The sequence below is a fragment of the Stegostoma tigrinum genome, chromosome 44 (genome assembly GCF_030684315.1).
Source record: "Stegostoma tigrinum isolate sSteTig4 chromosome 44, sSteTig4.hap1, whole genome shotgun sequence".
In the NCBI taxonomy this organism is placed as follows: Eukaryota; Metazoa; Chordata; class Chondrichthyes; order Orectolobiformes; family Stegostomatidae; genus Stegostoma; species Stegostoma tigrinum.
The window spans coordinates 12,726,704-12,741,869 of NC_081397.1; the positions used below are offsets into that span (position 1 = coordinate 12,726,704).

Genomic DNA, 15,166 nt, shown 5'->3' on the forward strand with positions numbered 1-15,166 from the left:
GAGGCGGACCGAAGATGGAGGGAAAAGAAGATAGGTGGAGAGTAGAGTATAGGTGGGGAGGTAGGGAGGGGATAGGTCAGTCCAGGGAAGACAGACAGGTCAAGGAGGTGGGATGAGGTTAGTAGGTAGGAAATGGAGGTGCATTCCCTCACCCCATCACCCTCTCTGATGAAGGGTCTAGGCCCGAAACGTCAGCTTTTGTGCTCCTGAGATGCTGCTTGCCCTGCTGTGTTCATCCAGCTTCACACTTTATTATCTTGGGTTCTCCAGCATCTGCAGTTCCCATTATCACTCACACATCCACCCTATCCTGACCGCTTTGCCTTTTTCTTTTGCCATTAGCAGTCTTTCTGCTTCCTGGGTCTGAATTTCTTGTGAAGACTGAGGGGTTTTTGTCTTGAATTAGCAACAGCCTTTGGCAAGTTCAGAGGAACAGAGGGATGTTCGGGAACTAGCCCACTGATCCCTGAAGGAGGCAGGACGGGTTAAAGGGTGGTTGGGTAAACACACAAGGCACTTGGCTTTATCAGTCGTGGCACAGATTATAAAGAGCTGGGAGGTGACATCAGGACTGTACAAGACTTGATACCTGTCTCTGATTCTCTATGTCTCCCTATGACTCTCTCTGTTTTCCCTACACTCTATGTTTTCCAAAAAAATCTCTACATCTCTCTGTCACTCTGTGGCTCACTTTAACTCAATGATTCTTTATGAATCTCGACAACTTTATGTGATTCTGTGACTCTCTACGTGCCTCTGTGTCTCTATCTCTCTCTCTCTTTCTATATCTCTCTATGGCAGTGTTTCTCCCAATTACTTTCTATGTATCTCTGTACTTCTCTATGACTCTGTATGGATTTCTGTCTCTTGCTCTCTGAATGTAAGGTGGGAGTGCTGCTTGCTGCTGAACGCAAGAACAATTCCTGCCTTAGGAAAGCACCTAACAGTTTGGTCCAATCACAGGCATCCCTGTGTCAGTTCCAGACCTGAGTATCCACCCTGGCAACGAGGTAGTGGAGGGAGACAGCACCTCATTAAACTGCTCTGTGACCAGAGGTTCGACTCCAATTCAATATATTTTCTACAGAGATGGCAAGGAGATTTACTGGGAGTATTCCAACCACAGCAGAACCATACACACATTCATCAACGCCAGCAAAAGACAAGAAGGCTATTACCACTGTGCTGTTTCTAACCAGGAAGGAGAGTCTCTCCAGTATAGCAAAGCCATTGCTGTTTCAGTGATTGGTGAGTTTCTAAACTAATCTATACAAACCCACATTATGGGAGTGACGTGGTAGCACTGGGATAGGGCGCAGGGAGAGATTTACCAGGATGTTGCCTTGAGGGTTGGAGAGTTCAGTAATGGATGAAGTTTGGACAGACTGGGGATGTTTTCCTTAGAGCAGAGGAGATTGGGAGAGGTGAATATGCTTGAACTGTATAAAATGATGAGTGGGCACAGATAGGGTAGACAGGAAGAAACATTTCCTCTTTGTTGGAGGGATTGATGACCAGTGCGGGCGAAAGTATGGGGCAGGAGGTTTTGAAGAGATGTGAGGAAAATCTTTTTCACCCAGAGGGTGGTGGGGAATCTGGAACTCACTGTCTGAAAAGGTGGGAGAGGCAGAAATCCTCATGACATTGAAGAAGGATTTAGATGTGCACTTACGATGCCAAGTCTAAAGTCAGATTAAAGGGTCCGCTACATTTCACTTGTCTTTTCCTGCAGAAATAGAGACATGGATAAGGTGAATAGCCAAGGTCTTTGCCCCAGAGGAGGGGAGTCCAAAACCAGAGGACACAGGTTTATGGTGAGAGGGGAAACATTTATAAGGGTCCTGAGGAGAAACGTGTTCAGACAGAGGGTGTTACCTAAATGGACTGAGCTGCCAGAGAAAGTGATGGAGGTGAATACAAATACAACATTTAAAAGACATTTGGACAGGAAAGATGTTGAGGAATATGAGCCAAAAACAGGCACATGGGACTAGGTGAGTTTGTGAAACCTGCTCAGCATAGATGAGTTGGGCCAAAGGGCCTGTTTCCATGCGATATGACTCTATGTGTCTAAGTATTGGTAAAATGGATGAAAGAACAGAGAGGTGGTTGCTTTTCACTGGTGCAAATTCAATGTGCCGAAGGGCCTTTCTTTGTGCTGCAGACCTCTGTGATGCTACAATTCCATGTTAAGCACTCCATCAGAGGAAGTTAGAAGCATGGACAATAAGAGGAGGAAATTTACGCTATCCCACTTGCTTCGTCCATTCAATGGGATCAGGGCAGATCATCCAACTGAGTTACCTCTTCCCTCACTTTCTCCCTTAGATCCCTTTAGCCCTGAGAACAATATCAAAATCCTTCCTGAAACCATTTGATATGTTGTGCTGTCCCTGCAGAAATCCCCACAGGATCAGCTTCCCTAGAGGCTCTGCACCCCCTCAGGATGGGGAAAGGGTAATGATCCGGGACAGCTAGATAAAGCACTGAGCTTGGCCCATTTCCATTCAACGGATTCAAGCTATCGACTGAACCAAGGAACTGCACTGAGCCTCGAAGCTGACCTTTTCTTATGGAGCTATTTTGTCGATAGGACCTGAATATCACTGGCTAGGCTTATCACAGATTGCTCATCATGAATTCCCCATGATGGCGCCCTCTTTTCCACATGCAGCCCATGAGAATGTAATGTACCTGCAACGTTTGCAGTAGGAGAGCTTTCAACCAGTGGCACTGAAGAAACGGCTGATATATTTCCATGTCAGCATGGTGAGTGGCTCAGGGGGGAACTTGCAGTGCGTTTGTGTTCCCACATACCTGCAGCCCTTGTCCTCCAGGATTGAAGTGGGCAGTTGTTTGGAAGGTGACATTATGCAGTGCATCTTGTAGACAGGGTTGCTGCAGCTGATCATTGTTGGTGGTGGAGGAAGTGGATGTTTATGGATGTGGTGCCAACCAAGTGGGCTGCTTTGCCCCTGGATGGTCCTGAGCTTCTCAACTGCTGTTGGAGCTGCATTTATCCAGACAAGTGGGGATTATTCCATCACACTCTTGATTTGCACCTTGTTGGCAATGAACATGTTTTGGGGAGTCCAGAGGTGAGTTACTTGCACCAGGATTCCCAGCCTCTGACCTGTCCTTTAGTAACTATATTGATATGGGAGCCCAGTTCAGTTTCTGGTAAATTGTAACCCCCAGGATGTAAATAATAGGGGACTCAGTGATGGCTATACCATCGAATGTCAGGGGGCAATGGTTAGATTCTTTCTCAAAGGTAAACCCAGTGTGTTGGTAATGGGGAATTCAGTGATGTTAACACCATTGAACATCAAGGGGGTGCTGGTGAGATTCTCTCATGACGGTAAACCCCTGGATGTTGATAGTGTGGGGATTGGGGACGGGAACAGGGACAGTAACATCACTGACTGTGAAGGGGGTGAAGTTGGCTACGTTCTATTTGAGCATCCATAGTTAACGCAAATTTTTCAAAGTGTAGATTTTACAACAGCCTGAGACTGGTCACCTTTGCAACAATGTAAAATGTTGTTCGACTTATTTCTCCTTTCCATCCATTATTATACTGTCACTGAAGATGACATCTGTAAAACAAAATACACAAATTCAGCACCTGATCTTTTATTTCCTATTTGGCTTTGTTTTGTTCCAGTTCCTGTTGCCGGGGTTTTCCTTAGCCCCAATGCCAATAAAACAGAGGTTCCGATTGGGAGTCGTCTTGTTCTCAAGTGTGTATTAAGCCAAGGCACAGGACCCTACTTTCAGTGGTACTTCCAACAGAAAGCCTTAAACAATGCCAGCGAGAATTACAACTTTAGCTCGGACAGGAGAGAGCTGGCAATTGAATCCTTCCAGGCCCATCTCCAAGGTCGATACCAGTGTGCCGTGATCAACAGGGGTCCCGGCGGAATGATATTTAATGTGACCAGTAATTCCATCAACCTCATGGTGCCAGGTAACCCGTTTGCTCATTCATCACTGGTCTCTGGCTAAAGATGACTTGAACCCTTGGAAAAACTGCTGGAGAAACTCAGCTGCTCTGGCAGCATCTGTGGAGACAGAGAGACAGTAACAGGGTTAATGTTACTGGTTATAAATACAGAAAATGCTGGAAAAGAACTCACTGGGTCTCGCAGCATCTGTGGAGAGAGTGAGAAACATCCTTCATCAGATAAGGGAGACCTTGTAGCGAGAGGATTAAAGTTCAGGAACAGGGATGTCAGGCCCATCTTGCTGCAATTGCACAGCAAACCCTGCAGTGTTGTATGTGCAGTTTGGGGTCTCCTTCTCTGAGGAAGAATGTTCTCACTACGGAAAGTGTGCAGCGAAGGTTTCCCAGCCTCTTGGACTAATGGATGAAGGGAGGCTGGATCACTGAAGTGGGGAGATCTCATAGAAACCTATGAAATCCTAACAGCACCGACAGGAAGGCTGTTCCCAATAACCGGGGAGTCTGCAAACAGGGACTCACAGTCTAATTGAGATGGGGCAGGACGGAAATGAGGAGAAGTGTCTTTACCCAGAGAGTGGGAAGCCTGTGTACAGGCTGCCACAGTAAGTGGTTGGGCCCAGAACATCTAATGTTGTTCAGGAAGGAGTTGAATAGAGTTCTTATGGGCTAAAGGTAGAGAGTGCAGGGGGACATGGGAGCGAGATGGATATCAGCCAAGATCCTATGTAATGGGCACAGCAGGCTGGAAGGCTGACTGGCCGACTCCCAAAGCTATTTTTGATGTTTCTCTCTGAATGACCCAGTTGCCACTGAGAGCTTGATATATAGTTGTAGGAAAAAATGAGGGACAACAATTTCTAATCGACAATTTAGGGAGAGTAGTGCAGAATGATCTTTTGAATTTTGCACCAAATAGCCTGAGTTGGATGGGTGGGATTTTGTGAATGAGACAGGAGGCACAAAAATAATGATGTCACTGCGGTGGTGAGGATTTGGAGGGGAATTTTACAGACATGAGAGTTTCACTCCAATTGGATGTGTGCTGGGAGGGGTTCAGGGCAACAGGGCATTTGGTGAATGAGTGATGTTATTGACAGGAAATCCCTCTCTGAAACCAGCACAGGCACACAGCGCCGAGATGGCAGCACTTATTGTCCCACTGTTTCTGATCCTTTCTCTCCTCGCATTGCTTCCCATCAAACTACGGAACAGGAAACAAGGTGGGTGAGACACTCCGGCAGATAATCGGTGATTGTTCTCCAGTCACGGCTCAATGTGGGTTTTAAAGTAACGCTGCTCATTTGTATTTGAGGTTGTGTGTGACAGTGAACGTGTGTAAGCAAGAGTATAATTGAATGTCAGTGTGCATGTGTATGTGAGGCTCACTGTTATTGACACACGCTTTCTCACAGACAAGATCTCTCTCTCACACATACTCACAGGCACTACACCCACTAGCATCCAATCCAGCCACCACTGACATTCAGCAGCAGCAGTGTGTACCATCAATAAGATGCACTGGAGAAATTCACCAGAGATGCTGAGACAGCACCTTCCAAACTCATGGCCATTTTCATCTAGAAGGCCAAGTGCAGCAGATGCACAGGAACACTGCCTCCTACAAATCCTCCTCTGAGCCACTCCCCATCCTGACCTGAAAATGTCTCAGTCATTTCTTCAGTGTCTCTGGGTCAGTAAATCCTGGAATTCCCTCCCTAAGGGCATTGTGCGTCTACATACAGCACACGGAGCGCAGCGGTTCAACAAGTCAGCTCCCCTCAACCTTCTCAAGGTGTCAAGTAGGGACAGAGACAACAAATGCTGGGCCCAGCCAGTGACGTCCATACGCCACAAGTGAATGTACTTTGTGAGGGTGTGAGCAGGCTGAATGAGCAGCAGATGGAAATACAAGGGAAGACAGACAAAGTAATGTGTCGTATTCAAAAAAAAGTGGCCAGCACAGACATAAACTAAAGATTAAAATTGGAACGTGTGTTATTGCTAACTGCGCATCAGTCGAGGAAAACAAATTCATTTTAAAAAAGGTGAAGCCAAATATTTACAGTAACACATTCCCTTGTTTATTTCTCTCTCTCTCTCTCTCATTTTCTCCAGCTGATTCTTCCAGCAGATCCCAGCAGCAGAGGTAAGATAGTAAGGTGGTTAGCGACTTGTAACAGGTTTCAGAAACAGTCCAAACGGGGCGAACATCGCTGTGGGGTGCACACCCAACAATTTTACATTGTGAAATGTACTATTGTGTCCGACTCATTTGCAAATTGAAAGCAAAGCAGATCAAATTGAGGACACCCTCCATCTGACACTGAAATGTGTGTGGCTCAGTCACATCAATGATGGGGTTATCCAATGTAGTCAGAAGAATTGAGAAAGGCAGCTTACCATCTTAGCGGGAGAGAAAATTAATAATTTATTAGTGCGGAGGGATCCAACTGTCCTTGTGCATGAAACTCAGAAATCTAGCATGCTGCTCTGGCAAGTAATAAGAAAGTCATTTATTGCTAAAGGAATGGAGCATAAATGTAGGGAAGTGTTGCTTCGACCGTACAATGAAGTGGAGGTGCTGGTGTTCGACTGGGGTGGACAATGTCAGAGGTCACATGACACTGGGTCAGCATCCAACAGATTTATTTGGAATCACAAGCTTTAGGAGAAGCACATAGACACAGGATTTGTAGCAGATGGATAAACGGCAGAGAGGTCAAAAGATCATGTAAAAGTTTTGAGTGGAGTGTCAAATAATAAGTCTCTGCAGGTAATCAAAATGTTGACAGTATTACTTGTAACATTAAGAATCACTCAGCACCCGCCCGACCCGGATCTTCAGGTAGGCATCCTCCAAGGGGGCCTTCGAGATACGCAACAATGCAGAATCGCCGAGCAGAAACTGCCAGCCAAGATCCATACCCATGAAGACGGCCTCAACTGCGATCTTGAGTCATGGCAGGCTACGTGTAACCTCACCCGGAGTTCTGTATTTGTGAAACGTTCTTCACTGTCCTGTTCTGACACCACTACCTTGATAAATTAGTATGATCTCTCTACCTCCGTTAGTTTATACAGTTTTAGTTTACTTATTACTTTGGTTAAACCCTTGGCATGTGACTCTTGTACCTGTCATGTTATCCCATTCATTTGTTTGCAGCACCAGCATATTTTTAAGTTTTTGTAATTATCTCGCTGCCTCATTTTATCGGATTTTAGCTCATCCCTTTGCTTGTTATTCAGCTGCTGACGTCCAATGAATACTCTGAAACTACTTGTCACCTGAAGAGACTGATTATTTGAGACTCCACTCAAAGCATTTGCATGATCTTTTGATCTCCCTGCCTATCAATTATGTGTCTGTGCTTCTCCATCGCTTCACCTGACAAAGGGGCAGTGTGGCAAAATCTTGTGATTTCAAATAAACTAATTGGACTAAAACCTGATGTTGTGAGACTTCTCAGATGTACAAGGTATTGGGATTTCTGCATCCGGAGTACTGTACAGTGCTTTGGTCCCCTGACATGAGGAGGAATGCAGTTGCATTGGAGAGCGTTCACAGCAGTTTCACTGAATTGATCACCAAAGTGAGGAGAGACTGGGAGAATTTTGGTCTCTTTACATGAGGGTGTTTGTAGTTGTATTGGAGGCTGTTCAAAGGAGATTCACTTGATCATTTCCAAAGATGATGGGTTTGCCTTAGAAGGGAGATTGAGCAGTTTCTCTGGAGTTTAGAAGTATGAGAAGAGATTAAGTTGAGGGATAGAAGATGCTAAAGGGGAGAATTGACAAAATAGATAGAGAGAGGATGTTTCTTCATGTGGGGCAGTCTAGAAGAAGAGTGATTGCCTCAGGAGAACGTGGTGGGGCAGATCAAAAGCAGAAGTGGGATCAAATGCCTTCTCTCAAAAGGGGGAGAAGATTGTGAATCGTTGTCGCAAGGGGAATTGAAACTTGCTTGGGTAACAATCTGAAAATACTTCCTTCCAAGAGAGGTGATGGGAAATCGAGCTGAGGACGTGACTGAAGACAGGCGCACAAGAAATTTCGATTATGCAGAGATTGGGCCAAGTCGACTGAATAGTGAGTGTGAATCTGTGAGCTATCAATTCTACAATATCATGCACTAGTCATTGTTCGAACTGGTTTTCATCCGATTGGGAGGACCGACAGAAACAAATCTTTTTTCTGTAAGGGACGGAGCGAAGTTTGGGTTGTTTTCTTTACAGCAGAGAAGATTGTTGAGGAAGGCGGAAATGATAGAGATGTGTAAAATGGGTAGTTTGTAGAACAGAGACCCATGGGTTCAGGCACATAATTCTTTAGAGATAGAGTCACAGGTCGACAGGGTGGTTAAGAATGCATTGAGCACGCTTGCCTTCATTGCTCAGACCATTGTGGAAAGGAGTTCCGACATCATGTTGTGGTTGTACACAATGTTGTTCAGGCCTCTTCTGGAGTACTGTGTTCAGTTCTGGTTGTCCTGTTCCAGGAAGGATATTGTTAATCTGGAGAGGGTTCAGAGAAGATGCATCAGGATGTTGGTGGGAATGGAAAGCGTGAGTTAAAGGGAGAGGTTGGATAGGGTGGGACTATTTTCACCGCAGTATAGGTGGTGGAGGGGTGACCTAATACAGGTTCATAAAATAACAAGGGTATGGATAAGGAGAATGGCAGGTGTCTTTTCTCTAGGTTGGGGCAGTTTAAAACTAGGGTTCTTCTTAAAATGAGAGGACAAAGATTAAAAAAAACATAAGGGGCAATTTTTGTTTTACACAGAGAGCAGTTCATGTAGGGAATGCACTTCCAGAGGTAGTGGTGGATGTGGGTACAGTTACAGCATTTAAAAGACATTTGGAAAAGTACATGAATTGGAAAGGTTTGGAGGGATATGGGCTAAACACAGGCAGGTGTGACTAGTTTAGTTTGGGCACATGGTCAGCATGGGCGAGTTGGACTGAATGTCAATTTTGGTGACCATCTTATGAAGGGCATTGGCGGGGGTGGGGGGCTATAGGAAGCAGCTGAACCCCTCAGTTGAAGGGTCAATGACAAAGGAAGAGGGGCCAACATTTTAAGGTGAATGGCAAGAGGCATAGAAGGGGATTTGAGGACTGTTTGTCCCAGAGGGTGGTGAGGATCTGGAGTGCATGAAAATAAAACATCTGGAAGTATTTCAAATCTGTAATTGTGCCAGTGCATGAAAATGACACTTCGTAACTGCAGATTCTTCCTGGTTTATGAATGTTGAACATTTGTACAATAAAAAAATCAGGACTGGGCCATTGATTTCCTTGAGGCTGCTCTGCCATATACCTGCCTTTGGTGTTTATCTGCTAAATACATTGGCTGAACAAAATAATTCTCTCTCTCTCTCAGAGAGTGAAAATTAACAACTGATCCAGCATATGCTGTTGTTTGTGGGAGCGAGTTCCAAACCTCTCCCACCCTTTGTGTGTGGAAGTGCTTCCTGACATCTTTCCTAAACTGTCTGGTCCTAATTCTCAGGCTACACCATCCATAGGTCCAGAAACCCCAGCCAGTGGAAATAGTTTCTATTTATCCACCCGGACTTTTCCTGTTAATATATTCAATCAGGTCACCCCTTAACCTTCTAAATTTGACAGAAAACAGGCTCATTTGTCTAATGTCACCTCATGACTTAACCCCTGAAGTCCAGGTATCATTCTTGTCAACCTACATTGTGCTCCCTCCAAGGCCAATCCATCCTTGCTGAAGTGTGGTGCCCAGACCTGCTCCAAGTGGGGTCTAACCAGAGTTTTGTACGAGTGCAGCATAACTATGTCCTAGTCCTCCAATCCTCTGGATATAAAGGCCAGCATTCCATTAGCTTTCTTCAGTCAATGAATATCAGATGTAAAAAAAACACAAAAATTGTTGGAAAAACTCATCAAGGACAGATATTATTTGCCACCTGGGGACTGACTGTTTGCTGTTGATGATAATTCTCTGTCTTTTGTTTTGACCCTTTAGTGACGAGCTGTGCTGGAACCGTGTACAGTTCAGTAACAAACACAGGGATGCACGACGGTAAACATTCATTTTGTTCACAAACCTCAATATTCTAGAGCAATGGAGCAAAGTCAGAGAAATATTATTAAACAGCGGAAAAACAAAGGCTTTCCCTTTGTCTGAGGGAGGTTGCTTGAGATGAGTTGGCTCAACTTGTAAATTGTAGGGGAGACAGTGGTGTCTACCACAGGAAGGCAAAACAGAATTGATATATCATGAGATCATAGGAATTTCTGATGCTGGAGAATGAGAGATAATAAGGTGTAGGAACTGGATGAACAAGGCAGGCCAAGCAGCATCAGAGGAGCAGGAAAGCTGATGTTTCAGGCCTAGACCCTTCTTCAGAAGAAGGAGGAGGTTCTGAAGAAGGGTCCAGACCCGAAACATCAGCTTTACTGCTCCTCTGATGCTGCATGGCCTCCTGTGTTCATCCAGCTCTACACCCTTGATATTTCATGATTTCATTCCTTTGGAGGTGATATGGTTAGAAGCTGCCATGATTGAGTCATTCCACGTATCTCAGTAACAAGTGAGGAGTGTGAAGGAATACTCCCTACTTGCCTGGAATGGGTGCAGCTCCAACAATACTTGAGAAGCTTGACACCATCCAAGGACAAAGCAGCCAGCCCCTGCTTATTGGCACCACATCCACAAGCCACCACTCCCTCCACCACTGATGCTGAGTAGCAGCAATGTGTGCCTCCAACAAGGTGCACCACAGAAGTTCACCAAAGACCCTGCAGACAGCACCTTCCGGACTCATAACCATATCCATCTAGAAGGGCAGCAGGTATATGGGGAAAATCGCCCCCTGCAAGTTCCCCTCTGAGCCATTCACCATCCCGATTTAGAAATAGATCAGCCACTGCTTCAATGTTACTCGGTCAAAATTCTGGCATTACCTTCCGAAGGGCTTTGAGAGTCTACCGACAGCAGGTGGGCTGCAGTGGTTCAAGGCGGCAACTCACCACCACCTTCTCAAGGGGGCAGTTGTGGACGGACTGGGTGATAAATGCGGGTAATGCCCATGCCAGATGATGAAATAAAATACTTGAACTTCCCAGGCCTGTACCTTCCATTTCCATATTGTTACCTCGTTCTGGGATGGTAGGTGCGCACCTTGTACTGAATGTTTCTGCAAAATATCCATGGAATTCATTGGATATCTCATTATTTCCATTGTCAATTTCCCAGTCTCAGTGTTGTTGAGTCACCTTTCTGTGACCTGCTGTGAGAAATCTCTGTACATTGCCAACAGTTTCGGTTTATATTCCTGTCGCGTTGGCTCTCTGACCTTAATTATCTCTGTCTTTAATCTGGCGGCGGCCTTTGCTGTCATTTTAACATTCTGTTCTGTAACCCTTCAATTCTCTTTGCTTATTGTTTTTGATTATAGTTGATACCAAGACGGATGGTGGTTTGGTGTACTCGGTCATCACTATCCCAAAGCCAAGAAACACTGGTAAAGGATACAATATATATATTTTTATGACATTTCTGGCTCAGTGGAAGTGGAGATTTTCTCTGGTTCATCTCGACCCTCAAAAAGCCCAGCCACTTTTAATATCACTGGTTTCCTCTTGCTTAAAGCCTGGAACAAAGACCTGCCCAAGCCAGTCAAATCTTTTTACGTGATTTGAATTTATTAATCATGATAGTGTTTGCAAATCACTAAAACCGTTGTCAAATTCCATCAATGTCAACTAATTTGACAACAGGGGAATGAGAATTGGAAGAGGGAAACAGACACTGATGGCTAACTGCGACATTGTTCATCTTGTTTTGAGGGGACGCCTAAAGTTTGGGCACTGTTTACTACCCCAATACAACAGCTTAATGTCCGAGAGTGGCCTTTCTGGCCTTGGTCACTGGGGCCATCATCGTTCGCACGGCGAGCTTTGTCATCTCCTATTTCTTTGATGACAGAAAGTTAGGTAGAGGGACAGGTAATGGTGAGGAAGCAGAGAGGCTGCAGAAGGGCTTGGACAGGCTCGGAGAGTGGGCAAAGAAATCGCAAGCGGAATACAATGGGGGGGGGGGGGGGAAAGTGTGAGGTTATGCACTTGGGTAGGAATAGAGGCATTGACTGTTTTCCAAATTGGGAAGGTTTCGGAAATCTAAAGCACAAACAGACTTGGGAGTCCTAGTTCAGGGTTCTCTTAAAGTTAACATGCATGTTCATTTGGCAGTTAATGTAACATTAGAATTCATTTCAAGAGGGCTAGAATACAACAGCAGAGATTTACTGCTGAGGCTGTATAAGGCTCTGGTCAGACCGTATTTGGAATACTGTGAGCAGCCTTGGGCCCTGTATCTCAGGAAGGATGTGCTGGCTTTGGAGGGAGGTCCAGATTTACAAGGTCCCAGAGATGAAGGTCATATCTGATGAGGAGTGGTTGAGGACTGTGTGTCAGTACTCAATGGAGTTTAGAAGGAAGAGGGGTAATCTGATTGAAACTTACAGAATATTGAGATGCCTGGATAGAGACTAGAACATGAGGGGCACAGCGTCAGAGTGAAGGGGTGACCCTTTCGAACTGAGATGAGCAGGAATTTCCTCAGCCAGAAGGTGATTAATCTGTGGAACTCATTGCCACAGAGGGTTGTGGAGGCTAAGTAATTGAGTGATTAAGATTAGTGATAGATAAGTTCTTGATTGGTAAGGGGATCAAGGATCAGGAGGAAAAGGCAGGAGAATATGGTTTAGAAACATATCAGCCACAATCAAATGGCGGAGCGGACTTGATGGGCCAAATTGCCTAATTCTGTTCCGTTATCATATGGTTCTTGGATTCAGTCTTAATGAGTGACCTGTGATGAGATTACACACTTTAGCACCTCAGAATAAGAGCGTTCTGTCCCTACTGTATGTACCACCCAAACTAAAATGCGCTCAGGCAACTGTATGACCAATACAACTTAAGGGCTAGAAGCAGGAGAAGACCATTCAGCCTCTTGGGTGCTGGCGGTCCCTTTCGATACAGCGCGGCTGACCCATCGTGGTCGCAGCTCCGGTTTCCTGCCCCCACTTCCATTCACGCATCATTGATTACAAATCTTGGTGTCTCCTCCTCCAATTTATTCAGTGTCCCAACATTCCCCACACACTCGGGAACAGCAGTAAGTACCCACAGCACAGCAAATCCCCCAGATTCAGAGCCCTCTCTCCCTTGGAGAGAAGCCATTCCTCCTCGTCTCTGTTTTCAATCTGTACCACCACCTTCTCCTGAAATGTTGACCTCTTGTTCCAAGTTGTCCCACATGAGCAAACATTCACTTTCCTTCTCCTTTCCATCTTATATCCCTCAGTGAGATCTCCTCTCATTCTTCTAAACTCCAGAGATTATCAGCCGAAACTGCTCAATCTCTCTTCATAAGACAAACCCCTTACCTCAGAAAATGAATTGGACAAAATCACCTTGTATCTGAATAGTATACTGGATGTACAACATACATCTCAAACTGAGCTAGTCACAGTGTTGGAGAGGTCTCCAGAGCAAATAAAAAGCCCATCAAGCCTGTGCCAGTTAAAAACAACCACCTCACCATTCTCTAATTCCATTTCCCCAGCACTCAGCCCATTGCCTTTGCATCCCAGGTGCACATCACAATCCTTCTTCAATGTGATGAGGGTTTCTGCCTCTCCCATCTTCACAGGTAGCGAGTTCCAGGTTCCCCACCAGCTTCTGGGCGAAAACATTGTCCCTCATTGATCCCTCCATCAAGGAGGAAATGTTTCTTCCTGCTTACCCAATCTATGGTCCCTCATCATTTGATACATCCCAATCATGTCCAGCCTCTCAATCTCCTCTGCTCTAAGGATAATAACTCCAGTCTGTCCAATCTCTCTCCATCACTGGCACTCTCCAGTGTCGAAGGCAACATCCTGGTGAATCTGCCTCTACACCCTTCCCCCGTGCATTCAGATACATTCTGTCATTGAAGTGTCTTTTCTTTTATTTACAGCTCACTGTGATGTTGCATCAGGCGGGAAACACGTAAGTTATTTTGCAGTGAAAAAGCTGGCAGTTAATTTTTAATCAAAGTTACAATTTTAGTAGGCGATTGAGGGTCACTGTTGTCACATTACAGAGAGAGAGAAGAGCAACAACTGTTTTTCTGTTTAACCTGAGGGTCACCACATCTAAGGCAAAGGGTGACGGTCATTCACAGCAATCTCAACCAGTGCAGAAACTGAACCACACGCTTTCAGCAGGACCAGACAGTCAACTGAGCTAACCAAGCCCTACATGGCAAAAACACTGGGCAACACGGTGGCTCAGTGGTTAGCACTGCTGCCTCATATTGTCTGTGTGGTTTCCACCGGGTGCTCCAGTCTTCTCCCATTGTCTAAAGGTGCGCAGGTTCGATGGATTGGTCATGCTAAATTGCTCATAGTGTCCGGTGGTGGGTACATTAGGGAGAGTAACCATGGGAAATGCATGGTTACAGGGGCAGGTAGCAGCGCGGGTCTGGGTGGGATGTTCCTCGGAGCGTAGGTACAGACTTGACGGGCCAATGGCCTACTTCTACACTGTAGGGAATCGACTACTGTCAATGTTTAGCTCAATGGTGTGGGGCAATTTATTCTAATCTGAGCACTGCACTTTGACAAGATTCACTTTCAATTTCTAAACTAATGGGGAGGTAATATCTAATTCTGTCAGATGTCGAGGGTATACTTTGAGGACTTGAATTTGAACCTTGCTGTGGCAGGTGATGGATTTTGAATGCAACGTTAAACAAAACAGATCTGGAGTTAAGACTCGAATGATGACCGTTGTCAGAAACAAAGAACCATCTGGTTCACTTGTGAAGACTGACATGAGAAGGTATTTCTTCTCTGAGGGAGATAAGAACCTTTGGAACTTCTTGCCACAGAGAACATGTGTATTTGTGGCAGCGGAGGGAAGGCAGATTTAAGGCTGGGATTGACAGTTTCTTGATTAGCTGGGAATCAAAGGAAAGGGCAGAAAATTGGACATGAGGAATGGTGGATCAGCCACTGTCCTATTGAATGATGGAGCAGGCTCGAAGGGCCGTTTGGCCAATGGCCATTCCTATCTCTGATGGTCCTTACGAGAGTGAAATTTGCTGTTCTTACCGGGTCTGCTCTGTACATGACTACTACCCTTTTGCGAACTCTTCATTACCTTCATGCCA

At 45.4% G+C, this 15,166-nt stretch overlaps 2 protein-coding genes across 7 annotated transcripts in view; both read left to right on the forward strand.

Annotated features, from left to right (window-relative positions):
• The window catches only part of LOC132207190 (histone H3-like), a 913,943-nt gene that overhangs the window by 760,369 nt on the left and 138,408 nt on the right, over positions 1-15,166 (forward strand). The gene's annotated exons all lie outside the window — the stretch shown is intronic.
• Positions 1-15,166, forward strand: part of LOC125450331 (Fc receptor-like protein 4) — a 38,033-nt gene that overhangs the window by 10,566 nt on the left and 12,301 nt on the right. For 3 of the 6 annotated variants that reach the window (XM_059642339.1, XM_059642343.1, XM_059642341.1), the window contains 8 exons: positions 964-1,248; positions 3,668-3,970; positions 5,065-5,187; positions 6,083-6,113; positions 7,962-8,053; positions 9,965-10,021; positions 11,400-11,465; positions 13,970-14,001. In XM_059642339.1, coding sequence (XP_059498322.1) covers positions 964-1,248; positions 3,668-3,970; positions 5,065-5,187; positions 6,083-6,113; positions 7,962-8,053; positions 9,965-10,021; positions 11,400-11,465; positions 13,970-14,001 — 989 coding nt within the window. The remainder of the gene's footprint in view (positions 1-963; positions 1,249-3,667; positions 3,971-5,064; positions 5,188-6,082; positions 6,114-7,961; positions 8,054-9,964; positions 10,022-11,399; positions 11,466-13,969; positions 14,002-15,166) is intronic. The other 3 variants (XM_059642340.1, XM_059642342.1, XM_059642344.1) reach the window with 3 other exon arrangements.